This window comes from Pongo abelii, chromosome 11 (genome assembly GCF_028885655.2).
Source record: "Pongo abelii isolate AG06213 chromosome 11, NHGRI_mPonAbe1-v2.0_pri, whole genome shotgun sequence".
Lineage (NCBI taxonomy): Eukaryota > Metazoa > Chordata > Mammalia > Primates > Hominidae > Pongo > Pongo abelii.
The window spans coordinates 37,923,794-37,938,578 of record NC_071996.2 but is presented as its reverse complement, the minus strand read 5'-3'; the positions used below and the strand labels follow the sequence as shown (position 1 = coordinate 37,938,578).

General features: G+C 37.5%; 1 protein-coding gene, 1 long non-coding RNA gene and 1 other non-coding gene across 29 annotated transcripts in view; 2 read left to right on the top strand and 1 right to left on the bottom strand.

The window, feature by feature from the left end:
* R3HDM1 (R3H domain containing 1) overlaps positions 1–14,785 on the bottom strand; it is a 188,065-nt gene that overhangs the window by 57,295 nt on the left and 115,985 nt on the right. For 15 of the 27 annotated variants that reach the window (XM_054548547.1, XM_054548549.1, XM_063712428.1 and 12 more), the window contains 2 exons: positions 13,326–13,628; positions 3,928–4,051 (listed from right to left, as the gene is read on the bottom strand). In XM_054548547.1, the coding sequence (XP_054404522.1) occupies positions 3,928–4,051; positions 13,326–13,628 (427 nt within the window). The remainder of the gene's footprint in view (positions 1–3,927; positions 4,052–13,325; positions 13,629–14,785) is intronic. The other 12 variants (XM_063712419.1, XM_054548560.1, XM_054548556.2 and 9 more) reach the window with 1 other exon arrangement.
* Positions 1–14,785, top strand: part of LOC129057970 (uncharacterized) — a 104,175-nt gene that overhangs the window by 29,005 nt on the left and 60,385 nt on the right. The window lies entirely within an intron of this gene.
* On the top strand, positions 8,764–8,866 carry LOC112132415 (U6 spliceosomal RNA). Its single transcript, XR_002914188.1, has one exon. It is a non-coding gene; the product is annotated as a U6 spliceosomal RNA (small nuclear RNA).

The window sequence follows — 14,785 nt, the reverse complement described above, 5'->3', positions numbered from 1 at the left end:
TAAGAATAATAACAGCTACACAGAAAACAGCTAGGGCTTTGTAAACCTACAATCTTCACTATAATTACTACCTGCAGAAAGTTTCTTTATACTATACCACACTCCTTATATGCAGTGTACTTCACAGTATTCAAAGCATACATTTTATGATAAAGGTTTAAAGTAATAAATCTTTATTAGTGAAACTGGTAAGTAATCTGATCTTTTGAAATAGTTGCTTTCATTGACTCCAGTTATTGACAGTTGGTTGCCAAGCTGTTACAAACCAATTCTCTATTATTCTACCTTTCAGAACTAGAAATGACTCACATGAGACACAAAGAATCATGGAGTTTTAGAGTACACAGAGGCTTCAATAGACAACACAGTAAAACTTCCATACTTTGCAAATGAGTCCAACTGAAACTCAGTGGCTTTAAGTGATATGCCTAACACCAGTTACAAATGACTAAGGGCCATCAGGATTCTGACTTTTATTTTGTTGTTCTTTCCCAATATACAGTGCATTGTCCAGAAAGTCTTATGTGTGTAGCCAGGGTTTCTTCCGTTTCTGTTGATAGGGGTTTACTCAACCTTGTTTTGAATGAACAGTTCAGTAGTTTCACATTCATAACAGAAGACTAGTACATTCATTTCCCCAGCAGTAATGTTAGTCCTGATTTCAGTTGTGGTCCACTGGCACACATGGATAAAAGACCTAGAGCATTTTATCCTTGAGATATTTCCCCAACCTCCTCCCTATCCACCAAAGGAAAAATAATGAAAGATCCTGTATTTCTACTGCCTATACCCTATCTGGTCTAAAAATACTTTGTTCAGTTGGGCTTTTTAATTTAGGGCAAAATTTCTTTAAGTTCAAATACAAACATTTAAACATTACTTGTGCCACAGTGAAAAAAAAATTGCTCCAAATCTACTAGTGTTTTCATTATTTGGTTGAATAATTAGTTTCACCCTTTTATGTAATTAAAAAAAAAACATGCTTCTTGACACTGTGGGGTAAGCAAGTGCTGTTTGACAAGAAATAAAAATATAAGAGATATGAAAAATTATTTCTCATTTTTAATCAGATTGGGATAGTAGAATGTAGAAAGGTAAGAAAATAAAAACCAAAAGGAAACCCAGAAGTATGTTTCCATATAAAAATGTAAATTATGAGACAGTAATTGCTATATATCTGTAAAAAAACTCAAAAACAATAAACTATTGTGTTAATTTCCCAGTACCTTTTACTTTTCTACACTAGGGCACATACAAACATAAATGCACACTTTTCTGTTAAGTTTTTTTTTTTTTGAGACAGAGTCTCACTCTGTTGCCCAGGCTGGAGTGCAGTGGCGCCATCTCAGCTCACTGGAACCTCCGCCTCCCAGGTTCAAACGATTCTCCAGCCTCAGCCTCCCGGTAGCTGGTATTACAGATGTGCGCCACCATGCCCGGCTAATTTTTTTTTTGTATTTTTAAAGTAGACACAGGGTTTCACAATGTTGGCCAGGCTGGTCTGAAATTCCTGACCTCAGGTGATCCACCTGCCTCGGCCTCCCAGAGTGGTGGGATTACAGGTGTGAGCCACCGTGCCTGGCCTTCTGCAAGTTTTGACATAAAAATTAATGATGAGCTAACTATAAAAAAGTCTTTAGATTATAACTTTTAAAAAAGAGTTCAAATCCCCACTAATTCTATGAAAAGGTTCAATACAATTACCAACACAATAGTTGGCACTGGCCCTGCTGAACTTTTCTTTAAAGGAAAATTTTCTATGATACTTATTAGCATAACAAAATTCCTTTCTCTTTTAGATAAGAATGCTTTGAGGATTTATTCCTTTTATTCTTCAAACTGAATGAGTCAACTAACTTAAGCTGTAAGTTAAGAGGATACTATATAAAACAGCTGAAAGGACAAGTCTAGTTTTTATAAAGTTATATTGTGACTGACTCGTAAGAGTCAAACACAATGTCAAACATTTTTCAAAGACATGATTCTCTTTTTTGTGCCTGTAGCACTATCCAGATGCAACCTGATTTATTGTTTCCTCCTTCTCATCATAACTAGCATCAGAGAAAACCCCACAGTTAAAAATATCACCAATGATAAACACATGCTATCTGTCACATAGATGTTTTCACCCCCAATCAGGCATATTTAGTTGGATTCTATTGAGTGTCATTTTTTTTTTTTTTTTTTTTTCAGAGAGGCATTCATACTAGCACACTAGTCCCAACCTGTGATTGAAAGTGATTTTGTAGGCAGTTTGACCATGGAGAGGGATAAAAATTTTGCCATGTTGAAGAACAAAATTAGTAAGCTAACACAAACACAGAACAAAGGATTTTTAATCGCCTTATTAATAGAGTGTACTAATAAGTTAATTAGTCACACACAAGGATATTTAAATGAGTAGCATGAAGGTACATTTCTTTATTACGGCATCAGCTACAGTCTGTGTTATAATTTTGGAAGAAAAAAATCAAGAAAAAACAATATGAAAATTCTATTACTTGAGGTCCAGAAAAATTCAGAAAATTGTTTCTGAATAAAACACCAATGTATATAAAGCTAATGAGCAGTACCACAACCAATGTTCCCACGAATAGAGAATAATTTTTGATACCTTTTGAAATTATATCATATACTAGTTTACATTATTTGACGTGGACTGTATTATTAAATTTTAGGTAGCTTGGAACTAAAATTCTAACTTGGCTAAAATGACCAATGTTTGTATTCAACGTTCTTTGGAAGAACATTTGTCACACGTACAATACAAGGCTAGTAACATACTAAAAAGGGGAGAACCTGTAAACTAACAACGAGACAACTCCTAATGGTAACAGATTGAGGACCTGGAAGTTATCCTGCATGGCTATGCTAAGCATGAACTATATCTAGCAGAGAAAGTTAGTGAATCACAATGATCACTGAAGACTGCAACAATAAAGAGAAGTATGACTACTATTCATCAGATGGGCCAGTGCAGAGATGCTTCTCCTAAACTGGTGGTAACCCTGAAGAGTTTCACACAATATCAAGAGCAGTAAACAGCCTCAGTGGAGGAGGAGGTTATGGGTTCCTCAGTGAGTCACACTCACATAGTCAGGGAGCCTCCAATAGTGATAAGCAGTTAAGAAAGCTCTAAAGAAACCAATGATAAAATTCTACTTCAACTCCTAGAGTTATAAAAGGCTGAATAAATACCTTATTAAACATCTGGGAAGTACACATCTAGGTGAGAAGCATATAGAGAAATGAGTTCATTAAAAAATCAGTAAGATAGTTTTATACACTGAGATCAAAATTGTTTTCACTGAATGCTTGAAGAAAATCTGCAAAGTGCTAAAACAAAAACAATGCTGAGTTTTAATAAATTTCATTTAAGTGGCCTTAGATTGTATTTGGTTTAAAAATACTTTTCATTATCAATCAATAAACTGAAAAGCAAAACACAGAAAATATGCTAAGTACATCATTTCTTTTAAAGGCATGCCTACTAAGAGATCAAAATATCATCCCTAGACTAGGGTTCTCAATCCAAGTTAGGTGGTTTTGATCTTTGCTTCTGGTTAGCCATTCATAAGTCTCCTTGCCTTGCCTTGCCTCTCTTTTGCTGTTACCATAGGTGATTTATCAGGCTGCAAAGACAGTTTCAATCTCAATGGCAGTGAGAGATGGCAGCCACTTAACAAACTGCTTAAGATATTCCCAGTACAGCTCCCAACTCTTTAGCATGTAGACGTGACACTGTGGTATTTTCCAGAGGATGCTAAGATTTGCTCACTCTTTTAATCTCATTGGTTTGCAAACTCATATGTATGAACATATTCGAGATCCTGAGAGACTCAGTAGGTACTATCTTAAGAGCAATACTGAAATAGAAGATGGAAAAAAGCATGGCTCAGAAGTTATGACATAAGAAACACAACTCACCTGTCTGCTGCGCAGGTTGTGGCAGTGGTTGGCTTAGATGTGAATTGTAATGAACAGAAGGGACTGGGCGATACTGAGGTTGGCTGGAGTGATAGTGGCCTGGAGCGCAATAACAGGCTGGCATCTAGGATCATAAATATTCCGGGAAAAAAATCAATTTTACTTGCATTACATATGTTTTTCTGTGAGGAAGATCAGAGTTTAATGAGTGATAATTCTTTTTAGCACTAATCATCGGAAAACTGATTTTTCTTAAATTTAACTGAAATTTTTAAAAAAATTCAAACATACAGTATCCATAAAAAGATAACTAATGTGTCATCAATCATATTTAGATTTTAATTTTTTTTGCCATATTTGCTTCAGCTCTCTCTCTTACAAAACCAAACTTACTGAATTAGCTAAAGACTCACCCTATTTCCTTTACTCTAACTTCCACAGAAGCCATTATTCTGTAGTTGGTGATTTTACTATATAGTATATATCTATTTACTATATATCTATTATCCATACATGTATTACTATTTTATTTATTTTTAGGTTTTTTTTTTTTTTTTTGAGAAGGAGTCTCGTTCTGTCGTCCAGGTTGGAGTGTAGTGCTGCCATCTTGGCTCACTGCAACCTCCGCCTCCCAGGTTCAAACAATTCTCCTGCCTCAACCTCCCGAGTAGCTGGGATTACAGGCATGTGCCACCATGCCCAGCTAATTTTTGTATTTTCAGTAGAGTTGGGGTTTCACCATATTGGCCAGGCTGGTCTCAAACTCCTGACCTCAAGTGATCCGCCCACTTCGGCCTCCCAAAGTGCTGGGATTACAGGCATGAGCCACTGCGCCTGGGCGAGTATTTTAAAAATTCAAATGTCCAAAATCTGAAATGCTCCAAAATCTTTAACTTTCTGAGTACCCACATGATGCCAAAAGCATCATGTCACGTCAGTACTCAAAAAGAAACTCCACACCTGACTTCATCTGACAGGTTACAGTGAAAACTTTACATCATGCATGAAATTATTTAAAATATTGCTTAGATTACCTTAAGGCTATGTGTATAAGATGTATATGAAACACAAGTCAACTTGGTTTTAGACTTTGGGCCCTATCCCAAGATATCTCATTGTATATGTGAAAATATTCCAAAAAAAAAAAAAAATCTGAAACTTCTGGTCCCAGGCTTTTCAAATAAGGGAAACTCAACTACATACAACTTCATGAAACTTATTTTGCAATTCATATTGTTTTTGAGACATCTTTCTTTATTGAAACATACACAGCTAGCTCATTCAATTTAATTGCTAAACAACATTCATTGTATAAACTATTTTATCCACTCCCACATTAATGCACAGTTATACTGGTTCCATACTTTAATTCTTCTCATACAGTCATGTATCACAAAGTGACATTTTGGTCAATGATAGATTGCATATATGATGGTGGCCCCCTAAGATTATAAAGGAGCTGAAAAATTCCTATCACCCAGTGATGTCATAGCATAATACATCACTCACATGTCTGTAGTCCCACTGTGCTAGCAGTTGTTTAAAAATGTAGCAGATAGTATATAAATAAGACTTGGTAATGATAATAAATGGCTGTTATTGGTTTATGTATTTACAATATTTTTAACTATTATTTCAGAATGTAGTCCTTCTGGGCTGGGTATGGCAGCTCACGCCTGTAATCCCAGCACTTTGGGAGGCTGAGGCGGGAGGATCGCTTGAGCCCAGGAGTTCGAGATCTGGCTGGGCCACATAGTGAGACCCTATCACTACTGAAAATTAAAAAATTAGCTAGGTGTGGTGGTGCACACGCCTGTAGTCCTGGATACTCAGGGGCTGAGGTTGGGGATTACTTGAACCCAGGAGGTCACAGCTGCAGTGAGCAGTGATTGTACCACTGCACTCCAGCCTGAGTGACAGAGGCAAGAGCCTGTCTTAAAAAAAAAAAAAAAGGATGTAGTCCTGCTACTTATTAAAAACTACAAAACAGATTCAGGGCCAGGGGCAGGGGCTCACACCTGTAATCCTAGCACTGTGGGGAGGCTCAGGTGGATGGATCACTTGAGCTCAGGAGTTCGAGACCAGCCTGGGTGACATGGTGAAACCCTGTCTCTACAAAAAATACAAAAATTAGCCAGGTGTGATGCATGTGTCTGTAGTCCCAGCTACTTGGGGGGCTGAGGTGGGAGAACTGCTTGAATCTGGGAGGCCGAGGCTTCAGTGAGCCAAGATCATGCCATTGCATTCCAGACTGGGTGACAAAGTGAGACTCTGTCTCAAAAAACAAAAAACAAAAAACAAAAAACCAACTCCAAACCAAACACACACACACACACACACACAGAGGCTCAGGGAGGTCTTTCAGGAGGTATTTCAGAAGAAGGCATTGTTATCATAGGAGATGACAGCTCCACAAAGGAGATGACAGCTCCACGTGTGTTACTGCCTCTGAAGACCTTCTAGAGGGACAAGATGTGGAGGTGGAAGACAATGATGCTGATGATCCTGAACTGTGTAGGCCTAGGCTAATATGCATGTTTGCACCTTAGTTTTTAATTAAAAAAAATTAAAAAGAAAGAAAATTTAAAAATTCATAAAAGAAAAGCTTTAGAATAAGGATATAAAGAAAATGTTTCTGTAGAGCTGTACGGTGTATTTGTGTTTTAAGCTGTTTTATTACATAAGAATAAAAAAGTGAAAAGAATTAAAAAGTTTATAAAGTTACATAAGCTAAGGTTAGTTTATTAGTGAAGAAAGAAAAATGTATTAAATAAATTAGGTGTAGCCTAATTTAAGAGTGTTTATGAAGTCTACAGTAGTAAAATGTCCCAGGCCTTCACATTCACTCACCACTCACTGACTCACCTAGAACAACTTACAGTCCTGCAAACTGCATACATGGTTAAGTGCACTATATCGGTGTACCATTTAAAAAAATCCTTTGGCCGGGCACAGTTGCTCACACCTGTTAATTCTAGCACTTCTGAAGGCCGAGGCGGGCAGATCACAAGGTCAGGAGTTTGAGATCAACCTGGCCAACAAAGTGAAACCCCGTCTCTACTAAAGATACAAAAAATTAGCTGGGCGTGGTGGCACGCGCCTTGTAGTCTCAGATACTCGGGGGGCTGAGGCAGAAGAATCACTTGAACCAGGGAAGCGGAGGTTGTGGTGAGCTGAGATCATACCACTGAACTCCAGCCTGGCGGCAGAGCGAAACTCCGTCTCAAATAAGAAAAAAAAAAAAAAAACAACAAAAACCAAAAAACTTTTATATCATATTTTTACTGTACCTTTTCTATGTTTACATATGTTTAGATGCACAAATACTTACCATTGTGATATAATTGCCTACAGTATTTAGTACAGTAACGTTGCATAGGTTTGTAGCTTGTAGGCTATACCATATAACCTAGGTGTGTAGAGGGCTACACCATCAAGGTGTGTGTAAATACACTTTGTGACATTCACACAATGACAAAACCCACTAGAGATGCATTTCTCAGAATGTATCTCTATCATTAAATGATGCATGACCATATTTCTAATGCAAATTAAAATGCCATCAAGACCATCTTGATTTATTTTTCCTTCCAGAGTTATTAGTATTAGTAATGAAGTTCTCTTAATCTGACCTAGTTTGGGGTGAAGAATAAATACCTAATCCAGTATTACAGAGGTATGTGGGTAAGTTAACTTTAACAGTGTCATGGGCTCACTCACATTCTGCTCTTCTGATTGGGTTATCTGTAAAAAGAACAGAGATCTGTGGAGATTTTAAAGAGTGCTCATCTCATCTGAAAACCAGCCAGGCATAACATTCCTAGGTTAGTTTTTAGCCAAGAATCACTCAAGTTTACTGTAGATCTCCTGCCTTTGAAGCATTAACATAGACACAATACATATGGGATCCCTTAACTGTTCCTGGAGGTATCAGAAAGTAATCTAAATCCTGAGTTTAGGTATTTTCCTTTAATTAAAAAAGGTATCTTTTTTTTTTTTTTCTGGAGACAGAGTCTCACTCTGTCTCCCAGGCTGGAGTGAAGTGGCGCAATCTCAGCTTACTGCAACCTCCACCTTCCAGGTTCAAGCAATTCTCCTGCCTCAGTCTCCCGAGTAGCTGGGATTACAGGTGCCCGCCACCACACCTGGCTAATTTTTTTTTTTTTTGGTATTTTTAGTAGAGATGGGATTTCACCATGTTGGCCAGGCTGGTTTCGAACTCGTGACCTCAAGTGATCCGCACATCTCGGCCTCCCAAAGTGCTAGGATTACAGGCTTGAGCCACTGTGCCTAGCCAATATCTCTCTCTCTTTTTTTAATTGAGATGGAGTCTTGCTCTGTGGCCCAGAAGTGCAGTGGCACGATCTCAGCTCACTGCAACCTCTGCTGCCCAGGTTCAAGCAATTCTTGTGTCTCAGCCTCCCAAGGTAGCTGGGATTATAGGCACCCACCACCAGGTCCAGCTAATTTTTTTTTGTATTTTTAGTAGAGATGGGGTTTTGCGACGTTGGCTAGGCTGGTCTCGAACTCTTGACCTCAAGTGATCCGTGTGCCTCGGCCTCCCAAAGTGCTGGGATTACAGGCGTGAGCCACTGTGCCCGGCTGCCAATATCTCTTTTAAGGCAAAAATTATTAACACTGTTTTTGGTATATCATATATAGAGATGCAGTGTATATGGCAACAACAGCAAAAGGATGGAGAGAATGTAAATGGAATTATACTGTTATAAGGCTGCTACATTTTACTTGAAATTTCAATATTAACTTGAAGTAGATTTTGGTAAGGTAAAGGCACGTAACACATTCCCTAGAAAAACACACACATTCAGAAAATTCAAGGGGATGTACCTAAAAAGACAGAATTGGAACAATACAGAGAAGATTAGCATGGCCTCTGCACAAGGATGACACGGAAATTCATAAAGCATTCATTATTTTAAAAAAAAAGCTCAAATAATATAAAATGCGGGAAAGTAAAATAAAATACAGATAGAGCAAATAAAAAAAAAATAGAAATGTGGCATACCTGAATCTAACCATGTCAAAAATATATTAAATTTAAAGGGTCTAACGATACTCCAATCACTGTATAAAGAGGCAGAACCAAACTAATAATCATAAATGAAAGACACTTTAAATACAGGGGTTGCAAGTAAGATAGAAAAAGATATACCATTTAAATGTTACTCAAAAGAATGACACTATAATGTCAGATAAAATAGGTTTCAAGAAATACTATTAGAGACAGAGAAAAACGTTATGTATGAGTCAATATATCAGGAAGACATGATAAATATAAATTGTTTAATATAGCTTCAAATACTATAAAAAACTGATAGAACTTAAAAGGGAGATAGACAAATCCCAAAACAATAGAATATGAAATCAATGATGACCAGAGTAAACAAAAAAATATCCTATGCTCATTTAAGACTGGAAAACTTAATATTGTTAATATGGCAATAATATCAAAGAGACCTACATATTCCACGCAATACCTATCAAACTCCAAAGGTCTTTTTTTGCAGAAACAGAAAAGCCCATTCTCAAATTCATATGGAATTGCAAAGAGCCTGAATACTAAAAACAATTTTGAAAAAGAACAGAGTAGGCCGGGTGTGGTGGCTCACGCCTGTAATCCCAGCACTTTGGGAGGCCGAGGCGGGCGGATCACGAGGTTAGGAGATCGAGACTACTGTGAAACCCCGTCTCTACTAAAAATACAAAAAATTAGCTGGGCGTGGTGGCGGGCGCCTGTAGTCCCAGCTACTCGGGAGGCTGAGGCAGGAGAATGGCGTGAACCCGGGAGGCGGAGCTTGCAGTGTGCCGAGATCGCGCCACTGCACTCCAGCCTGGGCGACAGAGCAAGACTCCATCTCAACAACAACAACAACAACAACAACAAGAAAAAGAAAAAGAACAGAGTAGGAGTACTCACTCTTCCCATTTTTAAAAGTTACTACAAAGCCACAGCAATCAAAACAATGTAGTACTGGCAAAAGGATAGAAATATATAATAGGGTAAGGTGAGAGCTCAGGAAAAAACCCTTACATTTATGGTCAACGGATATTCGACAAGGATTCCAAGGTTATTTAATGGGGAAAGAAAAGTATCTTCAACAAATAATGCTAGAATTACTAGATATATACTTGAAAAAGAATGAGGATGAACTCTTGCCTCACGCCATATTCAAAAATTAACTCAAAATGGATAAATGACCTAGGAGCTAAAAACATAAAGCACTTAAAAGACAGGACAACCAATTCTTAGATATGACACCAAAAACACAAGCAATAAAAGAAAAAATGGATAAAGTGAACTTTACCAAAATTAAAACACTTTTGTCCATCAAAGAACATTATTAAGAAACTAAAAAGACAATTTTACAGAATGAGTGAAAATAATTGCATATCACTTATTTGACAAGGGTCTAGTATCCAGAATACAAAGAACTCTTAGCTCAATAACAAAAAGACAAATATATACATACACACACACACACACACTTAATATATATACACACATACACCAAAAAACTGAAAACAGATATTAAAAAAATACATGTACCTACATATTCAAAACAGCACTATTTACAGAAACAAAAGATGAAAACATTCCAAATTTTGGCCAGGTGCGGTGGCTCATGCCTGTAATCCCAGCACTTTGGGAGGCCGAGGCGGGAGGATCACCTGAGGTCAGGAGTTTGAGACCAGCCTGGCCAACATGGTGAAACCCCGTCTCTACTAAAAACACAAAAATTAGTTGGGCGTGGTAGCTTACGCCTGTAATCCCAGCTACTCGGGGGGCTGAGGCAGGAGAATCGCTTGAACGCAGCAGGTGGAGGTTGCAGTGAGCTGAGATCGCACCACTGCATTCCAGCCTGGGCAACAAAAAGAGACTCTGTCTCAACAACAACAACAACAACAACAACAACAACAACAACAAAGAAAGAAAACATTCCAAATTTCAATTAATGGATAAAAAGGTAAAGAATGAATAGTGTGAACAGATTTTTAAGTGTGAATACATTTTAAGTATGAATAGTGTGCCACTGTGTGTGTGTGTGTGTGTTTGCAGGCCTATGCTACAATGTGAACTTTGAAAATATTATGTTAAATGAATGAAGTCAGACACAAAAGGTAACATGTCGCCTGATTCCATTAATATGAAATATTCAGAATAGTTAAAACCATAGGAGACAGAAGCAGATTGGTGGTTGCCAGGGGCTGGGAAATGGGGGAAGAAGTATCAACTGCCTAACAGGTATGGGGTTTCCTTTTGGAGTGATGAAAATGTTTTGGAACCAAACAGAAGTGGTGGTTGTACAACACTGTGAATATGTACTAAATGCAAATAAAATGTTCACATAAAAATGGTTAAATGATTCATTTTATATTATATGAATTTCAATAAAAAAATCAGAATGCCCTGCCCCACAAAAGAACCCTGAACAAAAAACCACATAACACTAAAATATTAGAACACAAATTCTCGGCTCACTGCAACCTCCGCCTACCAGGTTCAAATAATTCTCCTGCCTCACGCTACCGAGTAGCTAGGATTACAGGTGCGCACCACCACGCCCAGCTAATTTTTGTATTTTTATTAGAGATGGGGTTTCAACATGTTGGCAAAGCTGGTCTCAAACTCCTGACCTCAAGTGATATGCCCACCTTGGCCTCCCAAAGTGCTGGGATTACAGGCATAAGCCACTGTGCCCGGCCCAAAACACTGAAATCTTAAAGAGTAAGCTCTCTGACCACATGTAATTAAAATAGAAATCAATAACAAAAGGTATTTAGAAAGCCCCTAAATATTTGGAAATTAAATAACATACTTCTAAGTAAGTCATGGGTCATAAAAAAATCCTCTCAAAAGAGAAAACATTTTAAACTAAATAATAACTAACATACTACATATCCAAATTTGTAGATAGCACCAAAATGGTGCTTAGAAATTTGCAGCATTAAAAAAAAAGAAAAAAAAATTTATAGCATTAAAAACTTCTATTAGAAGAAAAATCTAAAATCACTGAAAATAAAATCATAAAAATTAATGAAACCTTGTTTTTTTTTGAGATGGAGTCTTGCTCTGTTGCCCAGACTGGAGTGCAGTGGCTCAATCTCAGCTCATTGCAAACTTCATGTCCCGGGTTCAAGTGATTCTCCTGCCTCAGCCTCCCCAGTAGTTGGGATTACAGGCATGCACCACCACGCCCAGCTAATTTTTGTATTTTCAGTAGAGAAGGGGTTTCGTCATGTTGGCTAGGCTGGTCACGAACTCCTGACCTCAAGTGATCCGCCTGCCTCAGCCTCCCAAAGGGCTGGGATTGCAAGCGTAAGCCACCACATTTGGCCCGTGTTTTTATTTTTTAAGAACATCAAAAGACTTGATAAATCATCTGGCTACATTAATAAAAAACAAAAAAGAGAGAGAAAAATCAGCAGTATCAACAAATAAAAAGGGGATACCACTAAGATCCTAAAAACATTAAAAGCATAAGGGGATATTAAGAACAATTTTATGACAACAAATTTGAAACATGAAATGGAAACAAAGTATGAAATTTAGTCCAAAGAGAAAAAGAGAACTGGAATCATTTTATATCTACTAAGAAATTAAATTTGTAATTTAAAAACCTTCCCTGCAAAAAATCTACAGCTATAGATGAATTCATTGGTGAATTCTGGCAAACATGTGAGAAGAAGTAACATCAATCCTACATAAACACCTTCAGAAAATAAAGGAGGAGGGAACAATGCCCAACTCATTTTAAGGCTACTACCATCCGGATAGTACAACCAAAAATATTACAAGCAAACTGCAGACCAATATCCTTCATGAACATAGATGCAAAAATCTTTAACAAATATTAGCAAACTGAATCCCACAATATATAAGAAGGATACTACATCATAACCAAGTGGGGTCTGTTTCAGAAATTAAAAGTTAGTTAAACATTCAAAAGTTTTGCCATCGCCCAGGCTGGTCTCCAACTCCTAGGCTCAAGCCCAGCCTTGTGAGTCGGCCTCAGCCTCACAAAGTGCTGGGGTTACAGGCGTGAGCCACTGTGCCCAGCCTTACCATTTTATTTTTACAGTGGACTTACACTTTATTGTGTTTCCCTTAGGTTAGTTTTTTAGAAACCCATACCTCTCAGTCAGAAAAAAAACCCCTCAAAGCTCACATACTTTACCAACCAACTGGAGCATTTACCTGTCATATGGTTGCTTGGCATGTGCATGAAAATCTCCAGAGGAGGAAAGATGAGTATATGCTTTGTTTATATACTCTCACAAATTCTCTTCAGGAGAATTTAAAAATAAGTTCTTTGAAGTTAAAACTGATCTTAAGTGAGAGGTTTCCACAAGAAAGAAAAGGTTAAAAAGCAATATACCTGTGGTGATGGCTGCTGAATATATCCCTGCTGCTGGAGCACAGGCTGGCTGACAGGATGACCAGAGGCAGGATATCCAGCAGTAGGGACTGGCTGCCCAGGTGGTAGGGGAGGAGGAGGAGGTGGTGGTGGTGGCGGTGGAGGCGGATGTGGTGGAGGGGCTGCTGTCATGATATACCCAGACTGCTGTGGAGACTGAAGAACCACAGTGGACTGGAACATGGCGGCATGAGGGTCAGAACCATCAGCAGATGGCTGGCGAGCAAGACTCATGTGGCTAAACTGAGACCCAAGGTTATCCTGCTAAAAAAGGAAGAAGACAAAAATTAGTAAGCCTTCTACACATAGTCCAAACTTATCAAAGAAAAATACTTCCTATTTTTAAATAAGATGCAATAGTACACATTATGGAAATTATATATATCAACAACAGCAATGATGTAATAGGGTGAAGCTTCAAAAAAATGACAACTCTATTGTTGAATATTACAATGCTGTCATTATAAATTATTTAAAAAATATATCTAATGGGGATGTACAGCATGCAGAAAAGAGTAGGGTACAACATTTCACATTAAAAAATGAAGACATTTATTTAAATGAAGATGAAAGCAACATTAGAATGTAGAAGTGAAATTGGCCCAGTTCATATTATACAATTAATATTTTCTGAAAGGACTTCAAAGACCAAGCAATGAGCAAGGTACTAATTAGTATTTGCTTTAAACTATCTCCCCTCTTCCTAGAAGGCAAAATGCAAATTCTATGCATTTCTGTATCCCTAACCACGAAAATTACTTGCAGAAATTCAATACATAAAATCCAACTACACAGTCCTTTCTCTAATCTTTCAAAAATAATTTGGCCACACGTTCCATTCTTCCCTTGTGTTTTTCAGTCTGTTCTGGAAGTCAGATAATTTGACAAATGTAATTCAAATGACAGTTTCCTATGCTTTTGCTAAATGGTGCCCTACCAAGACAAGGGTTATGATTTATGTGCTATCTGACAAACATTTCTCTAATTCAACAGGTTAAGGACCAGCTCTTATTGTTCCAGAAAAATATCAATGAAATGATGATATAGGGTTAAAATGCTCCCTGTTCCCAAGAAACCACGGACTGGCAACAAAATATACCACATTTTGTTAAAAGGTCAACACTGAAAAAAATGACTTACGAAACTGTGGCAATTGAGTCATCGTATCAAAGTTGACATGTCTGCAGTTTCTAGATCTGCTAGATTTTCCAAAGTAAATTAAGGCTATAGAGAAGATAAAGGACTGAAAGGAGATGCCTGATTTAATGATTGAAAATATATGGTTTTTCTCTTCCCAAACTGTCACTCTGACACTCTAACACTATTAGCCTAATTCAGTGAATGGTGTCAAAAGGAAAAAAAATTTACCTATGAACTGTAATTTCAACGTTATATTGAATATTGTAATCAAATATTGTTAA